The sequence below is a fragment of the Oncorhynchus gorbuscha genome, linkage group LG19 (assembly GCF_021184085.1).
Source record: "Oncorhynchus gorbuscha isolate QuinsamMale2020 ecotype Even-year linkage group LG19, OgorEven_v1.0, whole genome shotgun sequence".
Classification (NCBI taxonomy): domain Eukaryota; kingdom Metazoa; phylum Chordata; class Actinopteri; order Salmoniformes; family Salmonidae; genus Oncorhynchus; species Oncorhynchus gorbuscha.
The window spans coordinates 6,441,779-6,465,734 of NC_060191.1; the positions used below are offsets into that span (position 1 = coordinate 6,441,779).

At 46.3% G+C, this 23,956-nt stretch overlaps 1 protein-coding gene across 1 annotated transcript in view; it reads left to right on the plus strand.

The window, feature by feature from the left end:
• The window catches only part of LOC124005979 (ephrin type-B receptor 5-like), an 88,149-nt gene that overhangs the window by 41,698 nt on the left and 22,495 nt on the right, over window positions 1–23,956 (plus strand). Inside the window, exons 3-5 of the mRNA XM_046315627.1 lie at window positions 7,469–7,741; window positions 11,747–11,916; window positions 12,221–12,516. Coding sequence (XP_046171583.1) covers window positions 7,469–7,741; window positions 11,747–11,916; window positions 12,221–12,516 — 739 coding nt within the window. The remainder of the gene's footprint in view (window positions 1–7,468; window positions 7,742–11,746; window positions 11,917–12,220; window positions 12,517–23,956) is intronic.

Sequence of the window (23,956 nt, forward strand, 5' to 3'; positions counted from 1 at the left end):
CCTTCCGGGGACCACTCCTCCTCGAGGTAGACTATACTCTCTGTCGGCTCCCGAACGTAAGGCTCTCGAGGATTATTTGTCTGTGTCTCTTGACGCCGGTACCATAGTGCCTTCTTCTTCTCCGGCCGGGGCGGGGTTCTTTTTGTTAAAAAGAAGGACGGTACTCTGCGCCCCTGCGTGGATTATCGAGGGCTGAATGACATAACGGTTAAGAATCGTTATCCGCTTCCCCTTATGTCATCAGCCTTCGAGATTCTGCAGGGAGCCAGGTGCTTTACTAAGTTGGACCTTCGTAACGCTTACCATCTCGTGCGCATCAGAGAGGGGGACGAGTGGAAAACGGCGTTTAACACTCCGTTAGGGCATTTTGAGTACCGGGTTCTGCCGTTCGGTCTCGCCAATGCGCCAGCTGTTTTTCAGGCATTAGTTAATGATGTTCTGAGAGACATGCTGAACATTTTTGTTTTTGTCTATCTTGACGATATCCTGATTTTTTCTCCGTCACTCGAGATTCATGTTCAGCACGTTCGACGTGTTCTACAGCGCCTTTTAGAGAATTGTCTCTACGTAAAGGCTGAGAAGTGCTCTTTTCATGTCTCCTCCGTTACTTTTCTCGGTTCCGTTATTTCCGCTGAAGGCATTCAGATGGATTCCGCTAAGGTCCAAGCTGTCAGTGATTGGCCCGTTCCAAGGTCACGTGTCGAGTTGCAGCGCTTTTAGGTTTCGCTAATTTCTATCGGCGTTTCATTCGTAATTTCGGTCAAGTTGCTGCCCCTCTCACAGCTCTTACTTCTGTCAAGACGTGTTTTAAGTGGTCCGGTTCCGCCCAGGGAGCTTTTGATCTTCTAAAAGAACGTTTTACGTCCGCTCCTATCCTCGTTACTCCTGACGTCACTAGACAATTCATTGTCGAGGTTGACGCTTCAGAGGTAGGCGTGGGAGCCATCCTATCCCAGCGCTTCCAGTCTGACGATAAGGTTCATCCTTGCGCTTATTTTTCTCATCGCCTGTCGCCATCTGAGCGCAACTATGATGTGGGTAACCGTGAACTGCTCGCCATCCGCTTAGCCCTAGGCGAATGGCGACAGTGGTTGGAGGGGGCGACCGTTCCTTTTGTCGTTTGGACAGACCATAAGAACCTTGAGTACATCCGTTCTGCCAAACGACTTAATGCCCGTCAAGCTCGTTGGGCGTTGTTTTTCGCTCGTTTCGAGTTTGTGATTTCTTACCGTCCGGGTAGCAAGAACACCAAGCCTGATGCCTTATCCCGTCTGTTTAGTTCTTCTGTGGCTTCTACTGATCCCGAGGGGATTCTTCCTTATGGGCGTGTTGTCGGGTTAACAGTCTGGGGAATTGAAAGACAGGTTAAGCAAGCACTCACGCACACTGCGTCGCCGCGCGCTTGTCCTAGTAACCTCCTTTTCGTTCCTGTTTCCACTCGTCTGGCTGTTCTTCAGTGGGCTCACTCTGCCAAGTTAGCTGGTCATCCCGGTGTTCGAGGCACTCTTGCGTCTATTCGCCAGCGCTTTTGGTGGCCGACTCAGGAGCGTGACACGCGCCGTTTCGTGGCTGCTTGTTCGGACTGCGCGCAGACTAAGTCGGGTAACTCTCCTCCTGCCGGTCGTCTCAGACCGCTCCCCATTCCTTCTCGACCATGGTCTCACATTGCCTTAGACTTCATTACCGGTCTGCCTTTGTCTGCGGGGAAGACTGTGATTCTGACGGTTGTCGATAGGTTCTCTAAGGCGGCACATTTCATTCCCTCGCTAAACTTCCTTCCGCTAAGGAGACGGCACAAATCATTATTGAGAATGTATTCAGAATTCATGGCCTCCCGTTAGACGCCGTTTCAGACAGAGGTCCGCAATTCACGTCACAGTTTTGGAGGGAGTTCTGTCGTTTGATTGGTGCGTCCGTCAGTCTCTCTTCCGGGTTTCATCCCCAGTCTAACGGTCAAGCAGAGAGGGCCAATCAGACGATTGGTCGCATACTACGCAGCCTTTCTTTCAGAAACCCTGCGTCTTGGGCAGAACAGCTCCCCTGGGCAGAATACGCTCACAATTCGCTTCCTTCGTCTGCTACCGGGTTATCTCCGTTTCAGAGTAGTCTGGGTTACCAGCCTCCTCTGTTCTCATCCCAGCTTGCCGAGTCCAGCGTTCCCTCCGCTCAAGCGTTTGTCCAACGTTGTGAGCGCACCTGGAGGAGGGTGAGGTCTGCACTTTGCCGTTACAGGGCACAGACGGTGAGAGCCGCCAATAAACGCAGGATTAAGAGTCCAAGGTATTGTTGCGGCCAGAGAGTGTGGCTTTCCACTCGCAACCTTCCTCTTACGACAGCTTCTCGTAAGTTGACTCCGCGGTTCATTGGTCCGTTCCGTGTCTCCCAGGTCGTCAATCCTGTCGCTGTGCGACTGCTTCTTCCGCGACATCTTCGTCGCGTCCATCCTGTCTTCCATGTCTCCTGTGTTAAGCCTTTTCTTCGCACCCCCGTTCGTCTTCCCTCCCCCTCCCGTCCTTGTCGAGAGCGCACCTATTTACAAGGTACATAAGATTATGGACATGCGTTCTCGGGGACGGGGTCACCAATACCTAGTGGATTGGGAGGGTTACGGTCCTGAGGAGAGGAGTTGGGTTCCGTCTCGGGACGTGCTGGACCGTTCGCTCATCGATGATTTCCTCCGTTGCCGCCAGGATTCCTCCTCGAGTGCGCCAGGAGGCGCTCGGTGAGTGGGGGGTACTGTCATGTTTGTCATTTATTGTCATGTCTTGTCCCTGTGCTCCCCATGCTATTCGTTTCCCTCTGCTGGTCTTGTTTGGTTCTTTCCCTCCTTCTATCCCTCTCTCTCCCCCTCCCTCTCTCACTCTCTCGCTCTCTCTTCTCTCTGTCGTTCCGTTCCTGCTCCCAGCTGTTCCTATTCCCCTAATCATCATTTAGTCTTCCCACACCTGTTCCCGATCCTTTCCCCTGATTAGATTCCCTATTTATTCCTTTGTGATCCGTTCCTGTCCCGTCGGTTCCTTGTATTGTATTCACCATGCTGTGATTGCGTTTCGCCCTGTCCTGTCGTGTTTTTGCCGTGATTGTGTATCACCCTGTCCTGTCGTGTTTTGTGCCTTTATCAGATGCTGCGTGTGAGCAGGTGTCTCAGTCGACTACGGCCTGCGCCTACCCGAAGCGACCTGCAGTCTGTGGCCGCTTCTCCAGTTGTTTCCCCTCTACAAGTCTAGAGGATTTCTGTTATTCCGTTTTGGACTTTAATAAACTCTGTTTCTGTTAAGTCGCGTTTGGGTCCTCTTTCACCTGCATGACAATAGTGGCGAAATAATTACAATTTAGCAATTAAACACTGGAGTGATGGATGTGCAGAAGATGAATGTGCATGTAGAGATACTGGGGTGCAAAGTAGCAACAAAAAAATAACAATATGGAGATGAGGTAGTTGGGTGGGCTATTTACAGATGGGCTATGTACAGGTGCAATGATCGGTAAGCTGCTCTGACAGTTGATGCTGTAATCAAACCCACAAATGCTGATGCTCCAGATACTCAGCTAGTCTAAAAAAGGCCATTTTTTCCTTCTTTAATCAGAACAACAGTTTTCAGCTGTGCTAACATAATTGCAAAAGGGTTTTCTAATGATCAATTAGCCTTTTAAAGTAATATACTTGCATTAGCTAACACAACGTGCCATTAGCTAAAAACGTGCCAGCCATCACTATATGGTTGCTGATAATGGGCCTGTACGCCTATGTCGATATTCCATAGTTAATCAGCCGTTTCCAGCTGCAATAGTTATTAACAACATTAACAATGTCTACACTGTATTTCTGGTCAATTTGATGTTATTTTAATGGGGCGGCAGGGTAGCCTAGTGGTTAGAGCGTTGGACTAGTAACATGCTTTTCTTTCAAAAACAAGGACATTTCCAAGTGACACCAAACTTTTGAACAGTAGTGTACATTTGGTAGGATGTTAGGAATTGCAGCTCAGTTTCCACCTCATTTTGTGGGCAGTGTGCACATAGCCTGTCTTCTCTTGAGAGCCAAGTCTGCCTACGGCGGCCTTTCTCAATAGAAAGGCTATACTCACTGAGTCTGTAAATAGTCAAAGCTTTCCTTAATTTTGGGCCAGTCACAGTGGTCAGGTTTTCTGCCACTGAGTACTCTCTGTAAAGGGCTAAATAACATTGTAGTTCATTCAGTTCTTTTGTTAATCCTTTCCAATGTGTCAAGTAATTATATTTTTGTTTTCTCATTATTTGGTTGGGTCTAATAGTGTTGCTGTCCTGGGGCTTTGTTGCGGTTGTTTGTGTTTGTAAACAGAGCCCCAGGACCGGATTGCTTAGGGGACTCTTCTCCAGGTACATCTCTCTGTAGATGATGGCTTTGTTATGGAAGGTTGGGGCGGCAGGTAACCTAGTGGTTAGAGCGTTGGGCTAGTAACCAAAGGTTTGCTAGATCGAATCCCCAAGATGACAAGATAAAAATCTGTTGTTCTGCCCTTGAACAAGGCAGTTAACCCACTGTTCCTAGGTGGTCATTCTAAATAAGAATGTGTTCTTAACTGACTTGCCTAGTTAAATAAAAAATATGGAAGGTTTGCAAATCGCTTCCTTTTGGGATGATGTAGAATTTAAGATCTCTTTTCTGGATTATTTGGTGTGTTACGTTGTACACTTTGGTGTTTATCCCATTTTGTGAATTCTTGGTTGGTGAGCGGAACCCAGACCTCACAACCATAAAGGTCAATGGGTTCTATAACGGATTCAAGTATTTTTTGCCAGATCCTAATTGGTATGTCAAATGTTATGTTCCTTTAATGGCATAGAAGGCCCTTCTTGCCTTCTCTCTCTCTCTCTCTCTCTCTCTCTCTCTCTCTCTCTCTCTCTCTCTCTCTCTCTCTCTCTCTCTCTCTCTCTCTCTCTCTCTCTCTCTCTCTCTCTCTCTGTGTAAACAGTACTGAGCAGGGAGGGGCTTAGTAACGTGACTGCTGAAGTGAAACTAATGGAAACCAAAATGTTATGAACAGGATCGATCTTTTGCACTCAGAATCTATCCACACAGTTGCGCCTCCTGTAGCCTCCAGTCACTGTTGACCCATTTTCTAATCAGAAGAAGAGAAAGAACAGTCAACACACGCTGAGGTGAGTAGAGAGGTGAACAAATAGAATATGAGATACTTGTTTGCTATGTTGTTACATGATAAAACAGTGTATAAAACAGTGTGTTGCTATATTGTTGACACCTAGAAATGAAACAGTTTGATTCAAAAGAAGAAAACGAGATAGAATTAAGGATTTCATAGGGCCCATTATATATTTTTCTTCTTTGGTCTGTTTTCAGCCATGGCTTCCTCCTGTATTCTCCTGTGAAGAGCAGTTCCAGTGCTCTATCTGTCTGGATGTGTTCACTGAGCCAGTCTCCATCCCCTGTGTTCACTGAGCCAGTCTCCATCCCCTGTGGACACAACTACTGCAAGGCCTGTATCAGAGGATACTGGGACATCATTGACTTGTGCCAGTGTCCAATGTGTAAAGAGATATTTGGCAGAAGGCTTGAGCTTTGTGTCAACACTTTCATTTCTGAAATGGCTGCTCAGCTCAATAAGTTGGCTGCAGTTGAAGCCACATCCATCACCCCAGGACAAGCCCAGACAACAACCCTCGCTAAACCTGGAGAAGTACCATGTGACGTCTGCACTGAGGGAGAGCACAAGGCCCTGAAGTCCTGCCTGGTGTCTGGCCTCTTACTGTGAGACTTACCTGGAGCCTCATCAGATACTGGCATCTTTCATGAAACACTAGCTGATCGACCCTGTGGAGAACCTGGAAGACAGGGTGTGTAAGAAGCATGAGAGACCCCTGGAACTGTTCTGTAGGAGAGACCAGACGTGTGTGTGTCCTGTTCTGCCCCGAGACAGACCACAAGACTGTCTCCATAGAGAGAGGAAGACTAAGATGAGGAATACTAAGGGTAACGTTCAGAAGATGATCCAGGAGAGACTGCTGAAGGTTAAGGAGATCAAACAAACAGTAGAGCTCAGCAGGATAGATACAAAGAGAGAGATAGCAGACAATGTGGAGGTCTTCGCTGCTCTAGTGCGCTCCATTGAGAGAAGCCAGGCTGAGGTCATTGTGGAGATAGAGAAGAAACTTAAAGCAGCAGAGAAGCAGGCTGAAATAATCATTGAAGAGCTGAGGCAGGAAATCACTGAGTTACAGATGAAAAGCACTGAGCTGGAGCAGCTCTCAGATATTTAAGATCATCTCCTCCTCTTCCAGAGCTCTCCATCCATCTGCACCACCCTTCCACCTTCCAAGTACTGGTCTGAGATCAGTGTCCACAGTGGTCTGTGTGTGGGGACTATGAGGAGTACTGTCTCAGCTGTGAAATACTGAATAAAGAGATGGAGAAGTTGTGTGATGCTGATCTGAAGAGGACAGTGGATGTGACAGTGGATGTGACTCTGGGCCCTCATATAGCGAATACCAAACTCATCCTGTCTGAGGACCGGAAACAAGTAAAACAGAATCTCCCAGCCAACTCAGAGAGGTTTGATAATAATGCCTGTGTTTTCGGAAATAAGAGGTTCTCCTCAGGGAGATTCCATTATGAGGTGCAGGTGAAGGGGAAGTATATGTGGGTTTGGCTAGAGAGTGGCTAGAGAGTCCATCAACAGGAATAATTGTGATGAATCACCAAGTCCTGTAGATGGATATTGGACTGTAGGGCAGTGGAATATGAATGAATACAAGGCATACGCTGGGCCTTGGGTCAACCTCTCCCTGAGTAAGAAGCCCCAGAAGATGGGGGTGTTTGTGGATTATGAGGAGGGTGAGGTTTTCTTTTATGATGTGGAGGCCAGGTCTCATATCTACTCTTTCACTGGCTGCACCTTTACTGAGAGACTCTACCCACTGTTCTCTACAGGCACAAATATTCCTGGTGATAACTCAGCTCCACTTATCATCTCTACCATCAAGTCTGACTGTGTTTAGTGAACAAGGAACTCAGTCAATGGGAATCACAGCAATATGCCTTAGTCAATGTGGCGATATTTCTTCTTGCGATAGATATTTCTTAGTGCTAGACCTTATCAGTTGATCAGATTTCATGATGAAGAATACTTCTCTTATGTCCTCATACTGTTTTACAATCTATATTAAAAAGGTATTGCCTGTGAGTCATTGTACAGTTTTTTTATAACTACCCCTACTTATTCCTCATCTCACGTTAAGTGAGATTACATTTCAAACACCAACAGCATACACAGATGAAGAGGGAGTTTCAGATGGTGCAGCGATACTGATAATGACTCATCACCAAGCTAAAAGTACAATGCTTCTTGGACTTAACCTATCCAACCTCTAGGATAACCTAGAAAGTTCCATACAGTGATCCATAATGTAATAACTCTCTGTGTCTTCTTCTCTTCCCCCTCTCTCACAACCCTCTCTCTCGCTCTCTCAGTGGGATGAGGTCAGTGTCCTAGATGACCGGGGGAAACTCATCCGGACCTTTGAGGTCTGCAACATCAACCAGAACCCCCGTCTCCAGGACAACTGGCTGGCCACACCCTTCCTCTTCCGCTACTCGGCGCCACGGGTCTTTGTGACGCTGCGTTTCTCCGTGCGGGACTGTGCCAGCCTGCGCTCGCCCTCGCCCTCCTGTCGAGAGACACTCACCCTCTACTACAAACAGGCTGACTCACAGAGAGAGCTGGAGAGGACATGGGCTGCAGAGGTAGGGCAGAAAGACTACACTTCCAACAATGCCACTAACATCCCACCTTCTTATTGTATGTGTAATGCCATATACACATGTTCCTAGTTGTGATGTCAGAAATAAGACTTTGTTTCATTGATGTGCTTTTTGTTCAGAACAATGATTCAACCAGATGAGATTTTAGCGAGCTTGTTAAGTAGACGTTGCCATTAATAAAGATAGCTAGCATTGATAAGCTGATGTTGCCATTAATAAAGATAGATAGCATTGATAAGCTGATGTTGCCATTAATAAAGATAGATAGCATTTATAAGCTGACGTTGCCATTAATAAAGCTAGCTAGCATTGATAAGCTGACATTGCCATTAATGAAGATAGATAGCATTGATATGCTGACGTTGCCATTAATGAAGCTAGCTAGCATTGATAAGCTGATGTTTCCATTAATGAAGATAGCTGGCATTGATAAGCTGACGTTGCCATTAATAAAGATAGCTAGCATTGATAAGCTGATGTTTCCATTAATAAAGATAGCTAGCATTGATAAACTGACGTTGCTATTAATAAAGATAGCTGGCTTGATAAGCTGACGTTGCTATTAATAAAGATAGCTAGCATTGATGAGCTGACGTTGCCATTAATAAAGATAGCTGGCTTGATAAGCTGACGTTGCTATTAATAAAGATAGCTAGCATTGATAAGCTGATGTTTCCATTAATAAAGATAGCTAGCATTGATAAACTGACGTTGCTATTAATAAAGATAGCTGGCTTGATAAGCTGATGTTTCCATTAATGAAGATAGCTGGCATTGATAAGCTGACGTTGCCATTAATAAAGATAGCTAGCATTGATAAGCTGATGTTTCCATTAATGAAGATAGCTGGCATTGATAAGCTGACGTTGCCATTAATAAAGATAGCTAGCATTGATAAGCTGATGTTTCCATTAATAAAGATAGCTAGCATTGATAAACTGACGTTGCTATTAATAAAGATAGCTGGCTTGATAAGCTGACGTTGCTATTAATAAAGATAGCTAGCATTGATGAGCTGACGTTGCCATTAATAAAGATAGCTGGCTTGATAAGCTGACGTTGCTATTAATAAAGATAGCTAGCATTGATGAGCTGACGTTGCCATTAATAAAGATAGCTAACATTGATAAGCTGACGTTGCCATTAATAAAGATAGATAGCATTGATAAGCTGATGTTGCCATTAATAAAGATATCTAGCATTGATAAGCTGACTGTTGCCATTAATAAAGATAGCTAGCATTTATAAGCTGACGTTGCCATTAATAAAGATAGCTAGCATTGATAAGCTGACGTTGCCATTAATAAAGATAGCTGGCTTGATAAGCTGATGTTGCCATTAATAAAGATAGCTGGCTTGATAAGCTGACGTTGCCATTAATAAAGATAGCTAGCATTGATAAGCTGATGTTTCCATTAATAAAGATAGCTAGCATTGATAAGCTGATGTTGCCATTAATAAAGATAGCTGGCTTGATAAGCTGACGTTGCCATTAATAAAGATAGCTAGCATTGATAAGCTGATGTTTCCATTAATAAAGATAGCTAGCATTGATAAGCTGATGGTGCCATTAATAAAGATAGTTGGCTTGATAAGCTGACGTTGCTATTAATAAAGATAGCTGGCATTGATAAGCTGACGTTGCTATTAATAAAGATAGCTGGCTTGATAAGCTGACGTTGCCATTAATAAAGATAGATAGCATTGATAAGCTGATGTTGCCATTAATGAAGATAGCTAGCATTGATAAGCTGATGTTTCCATTAATAAAGATAGCTAGCATTAATAAACTGATGTTGCTATTAATAAAGATAGCTAGCATTAATAAACTGATGTTGCTATTAATAAAGATAGCTAGCATTAATAAACTGATGTTGCTATTAATAAAGATAGCTAGCATTAATAAACTGATGTTGCTATTAATAAAGATAGCTAGCATTAATAAACTGATGTTGCTATTAATAAAGATAGCTAGCATTAATAAACTGATGTTGCTATTAATAAAGATAGCTAGCATTAATAAACTGATGTTGCTATTAATAAAGATAGCTAGCATTAATAAACTGATGTTGCTATTAATAAAGATAGCTAGCATTAATAAACTGATGTTGCTATTAATAAAGATAGCTGGCTTGATAAGGTGGCGTTGCTGATGTTGCTATTAATAAAGATAGCTGGCTTGATAAGGTGACATTGCTGATGTTGCTATTAATGAAGATAGCTGGCTTGATAAGGTGACGTTGCTGATGTTGCCATTAATAAAGATAGATAGCTTGCTTAAATTAACACTGACAGTATGGTCACACTAGCTACATTATCCATATTGATAAGGTTGTAGTTGTAGTTCAAATCAAATCAAATCAAATTTTATTTGTCACATACACATGGTTAGCAGATGTTAATGCGAGTGTAGCGAAATGCTTGTGCTTCTAGTTCCGACAATGCAGTGATAACCAACAAGTAATCTAACTAACAATTCCAAAACTACTGTCTTATACACAGTGTAAGGGGATAAGGAACATGTACATAAGGATATATGAATGAGTGATGGTACAGAGCAGCATACAGTAGATGGTATCGAGTACAGTATATACATATGAGATGAGTGTGTAGACAAAGTAAACAAAGTGGCATAGTTAAAGTGGCTAGTGATACATGTGTTACATAAGGATGCAGTCGATGATGTAGAGTACAGTATATACATATGCATATGAGATGAATAATGTAGGGTAAGTAACATTATATAAGGTAGCATTGTTTAAAGTGGCTAGTGATATATTTACATCATTTCCCATCAATTCCCATTATTAAAATGGCTGGAGTTGGGTCAGTGTCAATGACAGTGTGTTGGCAGCAGCCACTCAATGTTAGTGGTGGCTGTTTAACAGTCTGATGGCCTAGTTATGACAGAACAACCATTCCTGGACCTGTCTCCAGAAGCGAACCACTGATGTACGGTACCAGAAAATATGTTCTATGGATTGTGTTTCCTCGTGTTTACACAAGACTGACTGTCCAATGCCCCATATATTGAGCCTTATTTTTGTAGCAAGTATTTTATATAATGGCTTACAATGAAATGGACAAATTGATGTGTCAATTGTTGTTTTATATGTCAGTTCATGAACCTGATGCCAAAGTATTGGGACATCAAAAACTGACTTGAATTGTAGATGGCAATGTTGTCAAACCTTTTTACTTGAAGTGAAACTGATACATTTTTTATTAATACTAAACAGTTTAAGCCATTTTAAGCCAAGACAAATGGTCTCTTCCCATGGTAAGTATAGTTTCTAAAAACATCTGTCAAGACGTAGAGCATAAAGACCACATTTCCCAATATCCCATTTTAGTAATATGTAGTTCTGCATGTTCCAAAGCAAGTTCCAAAAGCAAGGAAAAAATGATGCCATACCATTCCTCTCATTCTCATCCCCCTCAATCTCATTAAATAAACTACATTTCTCATCTCACATCAGTGCTTTGTAGGAGAGCAGTTACAGAGCTGTTTTGCCGAGTCGATAGGGTGCTGAGCTCTTGTTGCGCCGCGTGTCGTGTGCAGAGGGATGGATGCAGTATTTGTGAATTAATACATTTCTCCTTGGGGAAAGTTAGATACTGTTTAAAAATTGAAATAAGAGGCTGATGAGTGAAGTGTAGAGGAATGTAGAGTGGGGAGCAGGAAGGCCAGGAGTCTGAGTCTCTGGGGGAAGTTAGCATGGTTATCTTGAAACTGGGGAGAATTAGATTAGATTAGAACACTGTCACTGGTCCGCGACTGTTTATATTTGACTCAATGAGTACCCTCAGAGCTAACTGTTGCATACTCTTAAATACTTTAATCAACTGTTACATGCCCTTTATCTTATCCTTCTCCCTAATCCCTCACATTTTAATTTCCACAATGAAATGTAATACATGATCCCTCTCTCTCATCCCCCTCTCCCCCTCTCTTCCTCCCCATCCCCCTTTCCCATCCCTGTCCAGCCGTCCAGTGGAGAGAAGGACACGAGGGAGGGCTGGGTGAAGGTTGACACCATAGCAGCAGATAAGAGTTTCACCAAGGTGGAGCCCAGCCTGCCCCACCAGTACCAACCAGACCGCTACCGTCGCGTCAACATCAAGACCCGCAGCTTCGCTCCGCTCACACGCAATGGGTACTGTACGAGAACATTTGAAACAAATTCATGAAAATGTCCATATTCAAACCATGCTCATCACTTGTGACAAATAGTCCTTTGCCACTTTGTAGGCAGCAGTGTATGGTAACTAACTCACCTAAACCCACGCTGTCACCTAGCTAGTGGTCCTTCAAATCAAATTAAACTTTATTTATCACATACGCCGAATACAACAAGTGTAGACCTTACTGTGAAATGCTTACGTACAAGCCCTTAACCAACAGTGCAGTTCAAGCCTGATAATAAGTTAACATGTTATGACCCTTGAACCCTGTTTCAGATTCGTCCTGGCTATCGTTGACAGCGGCGCATGTGTCTCTCTCATGGGTGTGTCCATCTTCTACCGCCGCTGCCCAGCAACCAATCGCTATCTTGCTTCCTATCCGGCCACACCCTCAGGGGCGGAGCCTACCGCCCTGATCCCTGTGTCTGGGACTTGTGTTCCCCACAGCCAAGCACAGGGAGGCTCTGCCCCTCGCATGCACTGCAACACAGAAGGTGAATGGATGGTGCCGGTGGGTGGGTGCATCTGTGAAGAGGGATATGAGCCCAATCAAAACAGATCAGCCTGCTTAGGTGAGTTCAACAAGTCTGGTATACTTTTAAAACTTAAAACCCACACACTAAAATGTCAAAGGACCAACAAAATGTAACAATATCTAAAGTTTTAGCCTCCTGTCGCCCTTCCTGTCAGTTCTCCTGTCCCCCTTCCTGTCAGTTTTCCTGTTCACTCTCCTGTCAGTTCTCCTGACCCCTGTCCTGTCAGTTCACCTGTCCCCCTTCCTGTCAGTTCTCCTGCCCCCCCTTCCTGTCAGTTTTCCTGTTCACTCTCCTGTCAGTTGTCCTGACCCCTGTCCTGTCAGTTCTCCTGTCCCCCTTCCTGTCAGTTCTCCTGTCCCCCTTCCTCTCAGTTCTCCTGTCCCCCCTCCTGTCAGTTCTCCTGTCTCCTGTCCTGTCAGTTCTCTTGTCCCCCCTCCCGTCAGTTCTCCTGTCCCCCCCTCCTGTCAGTTCTCCTGTCCCCTGTCCTGTCAGTTCTCCTGTCTCCTGTCCTGTCAGTTCTCCTGTCCTGTCCTGTCAGTTCTCCTGTCTCCTGTTCTGTCAGTTCTTCTGTCTCCTGTTCTGTCAGTTTTCCTGTCTCTTGTCCTGTCAGTTCTCCTGTTCTGTCAGGTCTCCTGTCCTGTCAGTTCTCCTGTTCTGTCAGTTCTCCTGTCTCCTGTCCTGTCAGTTCTCCTGTCTCTTGTGTCACTAACTTTCTGGATCAATATGAGATGGAACTGCTGCCGTCACTCTGATCACTGACCCAGCTTGACTGAGAGGACAGGGAAAGGAGGGCAGGGACAGACAATGGCCATGTGGGGTGTGTGTGTGTGTGTTGTGGGGGAGGGCGGGGGGGTTGATGATGGGCAAATGTTTTATGAGACTGTGTCAGCAATATCCTACATAAATGAATAGGTGTTTATGTCTGGGAGCATAAGTAGGAGATGAGGGCTTTGTGTTGTGGTCTCTGTGTTGGTGGTGTTTTAACTGAAGAAGCAGGAAGGGAGCAGAACTCAGGGGAATAAGAGACAGCTTGTCAGACCAAGAGCTCAACTACTGCTTCAACAAGCCCCACTTGACCCAGAATGTTAGCACAGAGGAGGAAAGGAACACACACACACTGTGTCAGTGTGCACCCTGGAAAAGTAAAGTTTTCTACCTTCACTGGACAGGGGTCAACGATAAAGATATGTTTTGGAGAAATCTCAAGAAAGACACCATGGAATATTGAGAGAAGGAGGAGTGAAAGGGAGGGAGGGAGGGAGCGAGGGAGGGATGTGACACATTTAGGTCATAGTGATGTAATGGCCACTCGTCTGTGAACAAGTGACAGAAACCACAGCGGGAGAGGGAAAGAGAGAGGGGGAGATGGAGGGAGGGAGAGAGGGGATAAGTGGACACAAGTTAACGACTTAAGGAATTGAGCAAGCAGAAAGTCTGAGGAAAGTAAGGAGACAGAGAGAGGGGGAAGGGGTATTGACTGAGATGTGGACAGCGGGAGGCTGTGTGGTGCTGTGTGTGTGTGTGTGTGTGTGTGTGTGTGTGTGTGTGTGTGTGTGTGTGTGTGTGTGTGTGTGTGTGTGTGTGTGTGTGTGTGTGTGTGTGTGTGTGTGTGTGTGTGTGTGTGTGTGTGTGTGTGTGTGTGTGTGTGTGTGTGTGTGTGTTCTCCCTTGACAGTTGAAGGTAAAGGTCCAGTAAAGGTCCAGTCCAGTAGTTCTCTGTGGGGCTATCTGTTACCCTCTCCTCCACAGGCCAGACCAGGGCTGGTCAGGGGCCTCCCAGTCCCAAGCTAGCTAACAGATTCATTAATACCGCCACTCTGAACCAAGTCAACTGTGAAATGTCTTCATGCTCTAATGGCTTACATCTGGGCTCTCCCCGCCACTCACACGGTTTGTCCCACTTTGATTGATATTTACTGAGAAATAACCACTCCAACGCCACTCTGTGGCTCAGTGGTTTGGCCTTCCAGATGGGGATAAACAGATCATAAGGAGTGGGAGCCCCACCCACACAGGGATTTTTGTGTTCTAATTATTCTGTGATTATGTTTAGTTGATCAGGTCACTGACTAATGATGTGGATGTGACATCATGGCATTGTTGTCCCTGTTTGGTCGTTTGGATGAAAAAACTGATAGCTGAGATGGTTGCTGAGCCATGTTGCTGTGGTCGCTGAGGGTTTTTATTCTACATTGTCTCTGAGGCTCCGGTATAAATATCTGTGTAGACACCAAGAACTCAGCTGTACGGCTCTAAGGGGGTTCCAGGCACATTCAAGATCTGAACTGGTGAATGATAATATTAAGTTGTTCATTAGAAGTGATCTGTGCTGGAATTAAACCCACAACCTCTTGGTGTTACAAGCACCATCCACGCTCTAACCAGCTCAGCCACCAGAACCAGTGACTCCTAACAGATCCTCTAATGATGACAGGGAACAGAGCAGGAGACAAGCAGCGCTCTGTTCTCTCCTAAGCAGAAGACCTACACTAGATGTTTTCTCCATTGACATTGGCATTGAGAAAGAGAGAGAGAGAGAGAGAGAGAGAGAGAGAGAGAGAGAGAGAGAGAGAGAGAGAGAGAGAGAGAGAGAGAGAGAGAGAGAGAGAGAGAGAGAGAGAGAGAGAGAGAGAGAGAGAGAGAGAGAGAGAGAGAGAGAGAGAGAGAGAGAGTGTGTGTGTGTGTGTGTGCTCAGCAGAAGCACGACTGAGCATGAGACACAATTACACCTGTTCACCCAGACATGAAACAGACTTTTACATCATGGGGCTTTCTAAGGAGGTCCACATCAGTTCCATATAGTTCCTGTAACACTGATGATATACAGTTGAAGTTGGAAGTTAGGTTGGAGTCATTAAAACTCATTTGTCAACCACTCCACAAATTTCTTGTTAACAAACTATAGTTTTGGAAAGTCGGTTTGGACATTTACTTTGTGCAAGACACAAGTCATTTTTCCAACAATTGTTTACAGACAGATTATTTCACTTATCATTCACTGTATCACAATTCCAGTGGGTCAGAAGTTTACATACACTAAATTGACTGTGCCTTTAAACAGCTTGGAAAATTCCAGAAAATGATGTCATGGCTTTAGAAGCTTCTGATAGGCTAAATGACATAATTTGAGTCAATCGGAGGTGTATCTGTAGATGTATTTCAAGGCCTACCTTCAAACTCAGTGCTTCTTTGCTTGACATCATGGGAAAATCAAAATAAATCAACCAAGACCTCTTCCTTGGGAGCAATTTCCAAACGCCTGAAGTACCACGTTCATCTGGACAAACAATAGTACGCAAGTATAAACACCATGGAACCACGCAGCCGTTGTGCCGCTCAGGAATTAGATGCGTTCTGTCTCCTAGAGATGAAGGTTCTTTGGTGCGAAAAGTACAAATCAATCCCAGAACTCCAGCAAAGGCCCTTGTGAAGATGCTGGAGAAAACAGGTACAGAAGTATCTCTATCCACAGTAAAAACGAGTCCTATATCGACATAACCTGAAAGGCCGCTCAGCAAGGAAGAGGCCACAGCTCCAAAACCGCAATAAAAAAGCCAGATTATGGTTTGCAACTGCACATGGGGACAAAGATTGTACTTTTTGGAGAAATGTCCTCTGGTCTGGTGAAACAAAAATAGAACTGTTTGGCCATAATGACCATTGTTATGTTTGGAGGAAAAGGGGGAGGCTTGCAAGCCGACGAACACCATCCCAACCGTGAAGCATGTGGGTGGCAGCATCATGTTGTCAGGTACTTTGCTGCAGGAGGGACTGGTGCACTTCACAATATGGATGGTTTCATGATGTGGATATGTTGAAGCAACATCTTAAGACATCAGTCAGGAAGTTAAAGCTTGGTCACAAATGGACAATGACCCCAAGCATACTTCCAAAATTGTGGTAAAATGGGTTAAGGACAACAAAGTCAAGGTATTGGAGTGGCCATCACAAAACCATGACCTCAATCCTATAGAAGATGTGTGGGCAGAACTGAAAAAGTGTGTATGAGCAAGGAGGCCTACAAACATGACTCCGTGAAACCAGCTCGGTCAGGAGGAATGGGCCAAAATTCACCCAACTTAAGCTTGTGGAAGGCTACCCGAAACGTTTGACCCAAGATAAACAATTTAATGCCAATGCTACCAAATACTAATTGAGTGTCTGTAAACTTCTGACCCACTCGGAATGTAATGAAATAAATCAAATTTGAAATACTCTCTCTACTATTATTCTGACATTCCACATTCTTAAAATAAGGTGGTGATCCTAACTGACCTAAGACAGGGAATTTTACTTTGATTAAATATCAGGAATTGTGAAAAACTCAGTTTAAATGTAGTTGGCTAAGGTGTATGTAAACCTCCGACTTCAACTGTATATATATTCCTTAAGACAGTTCCCTTAACAATGATGATATATATTCCTTAAGACAGTACCCAAGTTCACACTGATGAAATATGTTCCTCAACACTAAACTTTCTTACGAACATGCATGTATCTTTAGTACCTCTCCAGGACTGTGGTTGTTCTGGTGAATGTCATTTGCCCAGGACTATGGATGAATTTACGGCACAGTGTTTTTTGAGATGTAAATTATTGTGCAATGTCCCTGTTAACAAAAATATGTAAATATTCATTCACATGGGTCTAATATTTAGAGCTCGCTAAGCGGTGCCATTGAATATATTTGAATGTGTATGGGGCTGTCCTGATTTAATTCAAACCCTGCGGCAAGATATTGTGGGAATTTTAAACACGGTGAGAGAGTGCCCTAGTGCGGACTATTGGTTAGGAGTGTACTATGGATAGTAGAATATTGGATTTGCTTGACACTTTATGCAAGGAGAATGTCCATAGATTTATGTATTGATCTAGGATGTATTCATCATGGGGAACACGTGACTGCAGAGATTCTGGATCAGCTGCTAGTACTATTAGGAGTGACTCATCATATGGCTTGTGTACCATTGGTTTGTGCCATATACGTAGACGTATATGTTGCTATACTGTCTGATTAGTGTGTTACATTGCTTGCTCAATTGGTTTAAAACCAATTGCTATTGAGTGTCATGTGAGCGTTAAGAACCTGATGTTTCATTTCATTTGGCTTAGTGTACACTATTAGAAAAAAGGTGCTATCAAGAACCTTAAAGGGTTCTTTGGCTCTCCCTTTGAAGAACCCTTTTGATCCAGGTAGAACTATTTCTGGTTCCATGTAAAACCTTTTTGTTAAAGGAATTTCATTCCTATATGTTCATCGACCAATTCAATTAAAACACTCTGCCCATTTCTAAGAATTTGTAAGATGCTTATTTGCATAAAATTGACAGAGACCAGTCTCAAAATCAATCAATAGTGTTTATTCTCGAGAGTACTGATCATAGTACAATTTACATCAGGTTTTATACTAAAAATGACGTCATAGGTTTTATTCGGTCCTTCCTCCACTCCGATACAATGGCAGTATAGTTCACAAGCCTTCCCACATTGTCCACTACCTTTTAGCTAATCTACTACTAGACCAAGATCTCTCCTCTCCCTGTGTAGAGACAGGATGTCCTGTAAGGAACACAGCATTCCAGCCAGTCTGACGATAGCTCCATTCGTTTCTAACAAGGATCAGACAGTCCTTCTAATTCTGGACGAAAACTACACACATTACATTCAGTATTATGATTATAATAAGATTCATACATCCATACAGTAACATAGTAGTATTCTGTTTTAGTCATAGTTCTGATTTAAATGTATACATAATTTAGTCATTATTCATAAAAATCCCTTAACACTTTTCCATGGAGGGTTCTACATGGAACGAAAAAGGGTTCCCCTATGGGTACAGCCGAAGAACCATTTTGGAACCTTTTTTCTAAGAGTGTACCTTAGATGTTTGATCTGCGTTATGTTATGTATATATTTGTATTGAACCTTTCTTTAACTAGTCAAGTCAGTTTAAGAATACATTCTTATTTACAATGACGGCCTACCCCATCCAAACCCTCCCCTACCCTATCCAAACCCTCCCCTACCCTATCCAAACCCTCCCCTACCCCATCCAAACCCTACCCTATCCAAACCCTCCCCTACCCTATCCAAACCCTCCCCTACCCCATCCAAACCCTCCCCTACCCCATCCAAACCCTCCCCTACCCTATCCAAACCCTCCCCTACCCCATCCAAACCCTACCCCGGCCAAACCCTCCCCTACCCCATCCAAACCCTCCCCTACCCCATCCAAACCCTCCCCTACCCTATCCAAACCCTCCCCTACCCTATCCAAACCCTCCCCTACCCCATCCAAACCCTCCCTACCCTATCCAAACCCTCCCTACCCTATCCAAACCCTCCCCTACCCCATCCAAACCCTCCCCTACCCCATCCAAACCCTCCCCTACCCCATCCAAACCCTCCCCTACCCTATCCAAACCCTCCCCTACCCTATCCAAAACCCTCCCCTACCCCATCCAAACCCTCCCCTACCCCATCCAAACCCTCCCCTACCCCATCCAAACCCTCCCCTACCCTATCCAAACCCTCCCCTACCCTATCCAAACCCTCCCCTACCCCATCCAAACCCTCCCTACCCTATCCAAACCCTCCCCTACCCTATCCAAACCCTCCCCTACCCCATCCAAACCCTCCCCTACCCCATCCAAACCCTCCCCTACCCCATCCAAACCCTCCCCTACCCTATCCAAACCCTCCCTACCCTATCCAAACCCTCCCCTACCCCATCCAAACCCTCCCCTACCCCATCCAAACCCTCCACTACCCCATCCAAACCCTACCCCGGCCAAACCCTCCCCTACCCTATCCAAACCCTCCCCTACCCTATCCAAACCCTCCCTACCCCATCCAAACCCTCCCCTACCCTATCCAAACCCTCCCCTACCCTATCCAAACCCTCCCCTACCCCATCCAAACCCTCCCCTACCCCATCCAAACCCTCCCCTACCCCATCCAAACCCTCCCCTACCCCATCCAAACCCTCCCCTACCCCATCCAAACCCTCCCCTACCCCATCCAAACCCTCCCCTACCCTATCCAAACCCTCCCCTACCCTATCCAAACCCTCCCCTACCCCATCCAAACCCTCCCCTACCCTATCCAAACCCTCCCCTACCCTATCCAAACCCTCCCCTACCCCATCCAAACCCTCCCCTACCCCATCCAAACCCTCCCCTACCCCATCCAAACCCTCCCCTACCCCATCCAAACCCTCCCCTACCCCATCCAAACCCTCCCCTACCCCATCCAAACCCCCCTACCCTATCCAAACCCTCCCCTACCCTATCCAAACCCTCCCCTACCCCATCCAAACCCTCTCCTACCCTATCCAAACCCTCCCCTACCCTATCCAAACCCTCCCCTACCCTATCCAAACCCTCCCCTACCCTATCCAAACCCTCCCCTACCCCATCCAAACCCTCCCCTACCCAATCCAAAACCCTCCCCTACCCCATCCAAACCCTCCCCTACCCCATCCAAACCCTCCCCTACCCTATCCAAACCCTCCCCTACCCTATCCAAACCCTCCCCTACCCTATCCAAACCCTCCCCTACCCTATCCAAACCCTCCCCTACCCCATCCAAACCCTCCCCTACCCTATCCAAACCCTCCCCTACCCTATCCAAACCCTCCCTACCCCATCCAAACCCTCCCCTACCCCATCCAAACCCTCCCCTACCCCATCCAAACCCTCCCCTACCCCATCCAAACCCTCCCTACCCTATCCAAACCCTCCCCTACCCCATCCAAACCCTCCCCTACCCCATCCAAACCCTCCCCTACCCCATCCAAACCCTCCCCTACCCTATCCAAACCCTCCCCTACCCCATCCAAACCTTCCCCTACCCTATCCAAACCCTCCCCTACCCTATCCAAACCCTCCCCTACCCCATCCAAACCCTTCCCTACCCCATCCAAACCCTCCCCTACCCCATCCAAACCCTACCCCGGCCAAACCCTCCCCTACCCCATCCAAACCCTCCCCTACCCCGGCCGAACCGTAACCTGGAGGACGCTGGGCCAATTGTGTGCCGCCCTACGGGACTCCCAAATCACGGCCGGTTGTGAATCAGCCTGGAATCGAACCGGTGTCTGTAAGTGACGCCTCTTGCACTGAGATGTAGTGCCTTAGACCACCACTCGGGAGCCCAAAATGTCTAGGAAATATCTTTCTCCAGGTCATGTAACACCATGTAGATATTATGACAGCTATCTGATATGAACGATATAGTGTTAAATGTTCAGACCTGTTTGTCTGAGAGGGACAATCCATTAAGGCATGAGTGTAACCAGGGCAGGGCTTAAAGGGACATGGAGCAGATTAGAACATTGTATTACCATTTAATATGCATTTACTGGATGTCACTTATGTCACTAACTATAGAATGTCACAGACATACAGTGGAGAGATGGAGAGAGAGACGGAGGAGAGGTTAGAGACAGACAGACGGGAGAGACGGAGGAGAGGAAAGAGATACAGAAGGGAGAGACGGAGGAGAGGAAAGAGAGACAGACGGGAGAGAGAGAAGAGAGGAAAGAGAGACAGGCCCGGGAGAGGGAAGAGAGGATAGAGAGACAGGCGGGAGAGAGGGAAGAGAGGAAAGAGAGACAGACGGGAGAGACAGAGGAGAGGAAAGATAGACAGAGGAGAGGAAAGATAGACAGACGGGAGAGAGGGAAGAGAGGATAGAGATAGACAGACGGGAGAGACGGAGGAGAGGAAAGAGAGACAGACGGGAGAGAGGAAAGAGAGGAAAGAGAGACAGACGGGAGAGACAGAGGAGAGGAAAGATAGACAGAGGAGAGGAAAGATAGACAGACGGGAGAGAGGGAAGAGAGGATAGAGATAGACAGACGGGAGAGACGGAGGAGAGGAAAGAGAGAAAGGCGGGAGAGAGGGAAGAGAGGATAGAGAGACAGGTGTGAGAGAGGGAAGAGAGGATAGAGATAGACAGACGGGAGAGATGGAGGAGAGGATAGAGATAGACAGAAGGGAGAGAGGGAGTTGAGGATAGAGTTAAACATGCGGGAGAGAGGGAGGAGAGGATAGAGAGAGACAGAAGGGAGAGAGGGAGGTGAGGATAGAGTTAAACATGCGGGAGAGAGGGAGGAGAGGATAGAGAAAGTAAGAAGGTAGAGAGGGAGGAGAGGATAGAGAGAGACAGAAGGGAGAGAGGGAGGAGAGGATGGAGAGAGACAGACGGGAGAGAGAGGAGAGGATAGAGAGATACAGAAGGGAGAGAGGGAGGAGAGGATGGAGAGAGACAGAAGGGAGAGAGGGAGGAGAGGATAGAGAGAGACAGATGGGATAGATGGAGGAGAGGAAAGAGAGGGACAGACGGGAGAGATGGAGGAGAGGAAAGAGAGACAGGCGGGAGAGAGGGAAGAGAGGATAGAGAGAGACAGACAGGAGAGACGGAGGAGAGGAAAGAGAGACAGACAGGAGAGACGGAGGAGAGGAAAGAGAGACAGACGGGAGAGAGGGAGGAGAGGATAGAAAGACAGAAGGGAGAGAAGGAGGTGAGGATAGAGAGAGACAGGCGGGAGAGAGGGAGGTGAGGATAGAGTTAAACATGCGGGAGAGAGGGAGGAGAGGATAGAGAGAGACAGAAGGGAGAGAGGGAGGTGAGGATAGAGTGAGACAGACAGGAGAGAGCGAGGAGAGGATAGAGAGAGACAGAAGGGAGAGAGGGAGGAGAGGATAGAGAGAGAGAGACAGGCGGGAGAGAGGGAGGTGAGGATAGAGAGAGACAGACGGGAGAGAGGGAGGTGAGGATAGAGAGAGACAGAAGGGAGAGAGGGAGGTGAGGATAGAGTTAAACATGCGGGAGAGAGGGAGGAGAGGATAGAGAGAGACAGAAGGGAGAGAGGGAGGTGAGGATAGAGTTAAACATGCAGGAGAGAGGGAGGAGAAGATAGAGAGAGTAAGAAGGGAGAGAGGGAGGAGAGGATAGAGAGAGACAGAAGGGAGAGAGGGAGGAGAGGATGGAGAGAGACAGACGGGAGAGAGAGGAGAGGATTGAGAGATACAGAAGGGAGAGAGGGAGGAGAGGATGGAGAGAGACAGAAGGGAGAGAGGGAGGAGAGGATAGAGAGAGACAGACGGGAGAAAGAGAGGAGAGGATAGAGAGAGACAGAAGGGAGAGAGGGAGGAGAGGATGGAGACAGACAGAAGGGAGAAAGGGAGGTGAGGATAGAGAGAGACAGACGGGAGAGAGACAGGAGAGGATAGAGAGAGACGGGAGAGAGGGAGGAGAGGATAGAGAGAGACAGAAGGGAGAAAGGGAGGTGAGGATAGAGAGAGAGTCGGGAGAGAGGGGGAGGAGAGGATAGAGAGAGACAGAAGGGAGAGAGGGAGGAGAGGATAGAGAGGCACAGAAGGGAGAAAGGGAGGAGAGGATAGAAAGAGACAGAAGGGAGAGAGGGAGGAGAGGATAGAGAGGCACAGAAGGGAGAGAGGGAGGAGAGGATAGAAAGACACAGAAGGGAGAGAGGGAGGAGAGGATAGAGACAGACAGAAGGGAGAGAGGGAGGAGAGGATAGAGACAGACAGGCGGGAGAGAGAGAGAGGAGAGGATAGCGAGAGAGACGGGAGAGAGGGAGGTGAGGATAGAGAGAGTCAAACGGGAGAGAGGGAGGAGAGGATAGAGAGAGACAGAAGGCAGAGAGGGAGGAGAGGATAGAGAGAGACAGAAGGGAGAGAGGGAGGAGAGAATGGAGACAGACAGAAGGGAGAGAGGGAGGAGAGGATGGAGACAGACAGAAGGGAGAAAGGGAGGTGAGGATAGAGAGGCACAGAAGGGAGAGAGGGAGGAGAGGATAGAAAGAGACAGAAGGGGGAGAGGGAGGAGAGGATAGAGAGGCACAGAAGGGAGAGAGGGAGGAGAGGATAGAAAGAGACAGAAGGGAGAGAGGGAGGAGAGGATAGAGAGAGACAGACGGGAGAGAGGGAGGTGAGGATAGAGACAGACAGAAGGGAGAGAGGGAGGAGAGGATAGACAGAGACAGAAGGGAACAAGACATTTGCTCATGGAACCATGTGTGTTCATGTCTCCTATTTGTAGCTTCATCTGCACTAGGACAAATCTGTGTGTGCGTGTGTGTGTGTCAGATTAGAATGCTGGGAGCAAAAGAGAGAATGAGGACATAAGAGAGAGATAGCGGGAGAGAGGGCAGAGAGAGAGAAGGAGAAATTGGGTCAGTGATCTAAATACCAAGTACCATGTCAACTGCATTTCATTACCATCCGTCCATCCATCTCTCTGTCTCTCTCTCTCTCTCTCTCTCTCTCTCTCTCTCTCTCTCTCTCTCTCTCTCTCTCTCTCTCCCTTTGTTTATGCCTATTATTCCCCTTTGGTTCTTTCCAATCTTTCTCTCTTCTTGTCTTTATCTCTCTTTCATTGTGTCCCTCTCTTTTTCTCTGCCACCATTTCAGTCCCATCCCCCTTTCCTTTCTACCCTCTCTCTC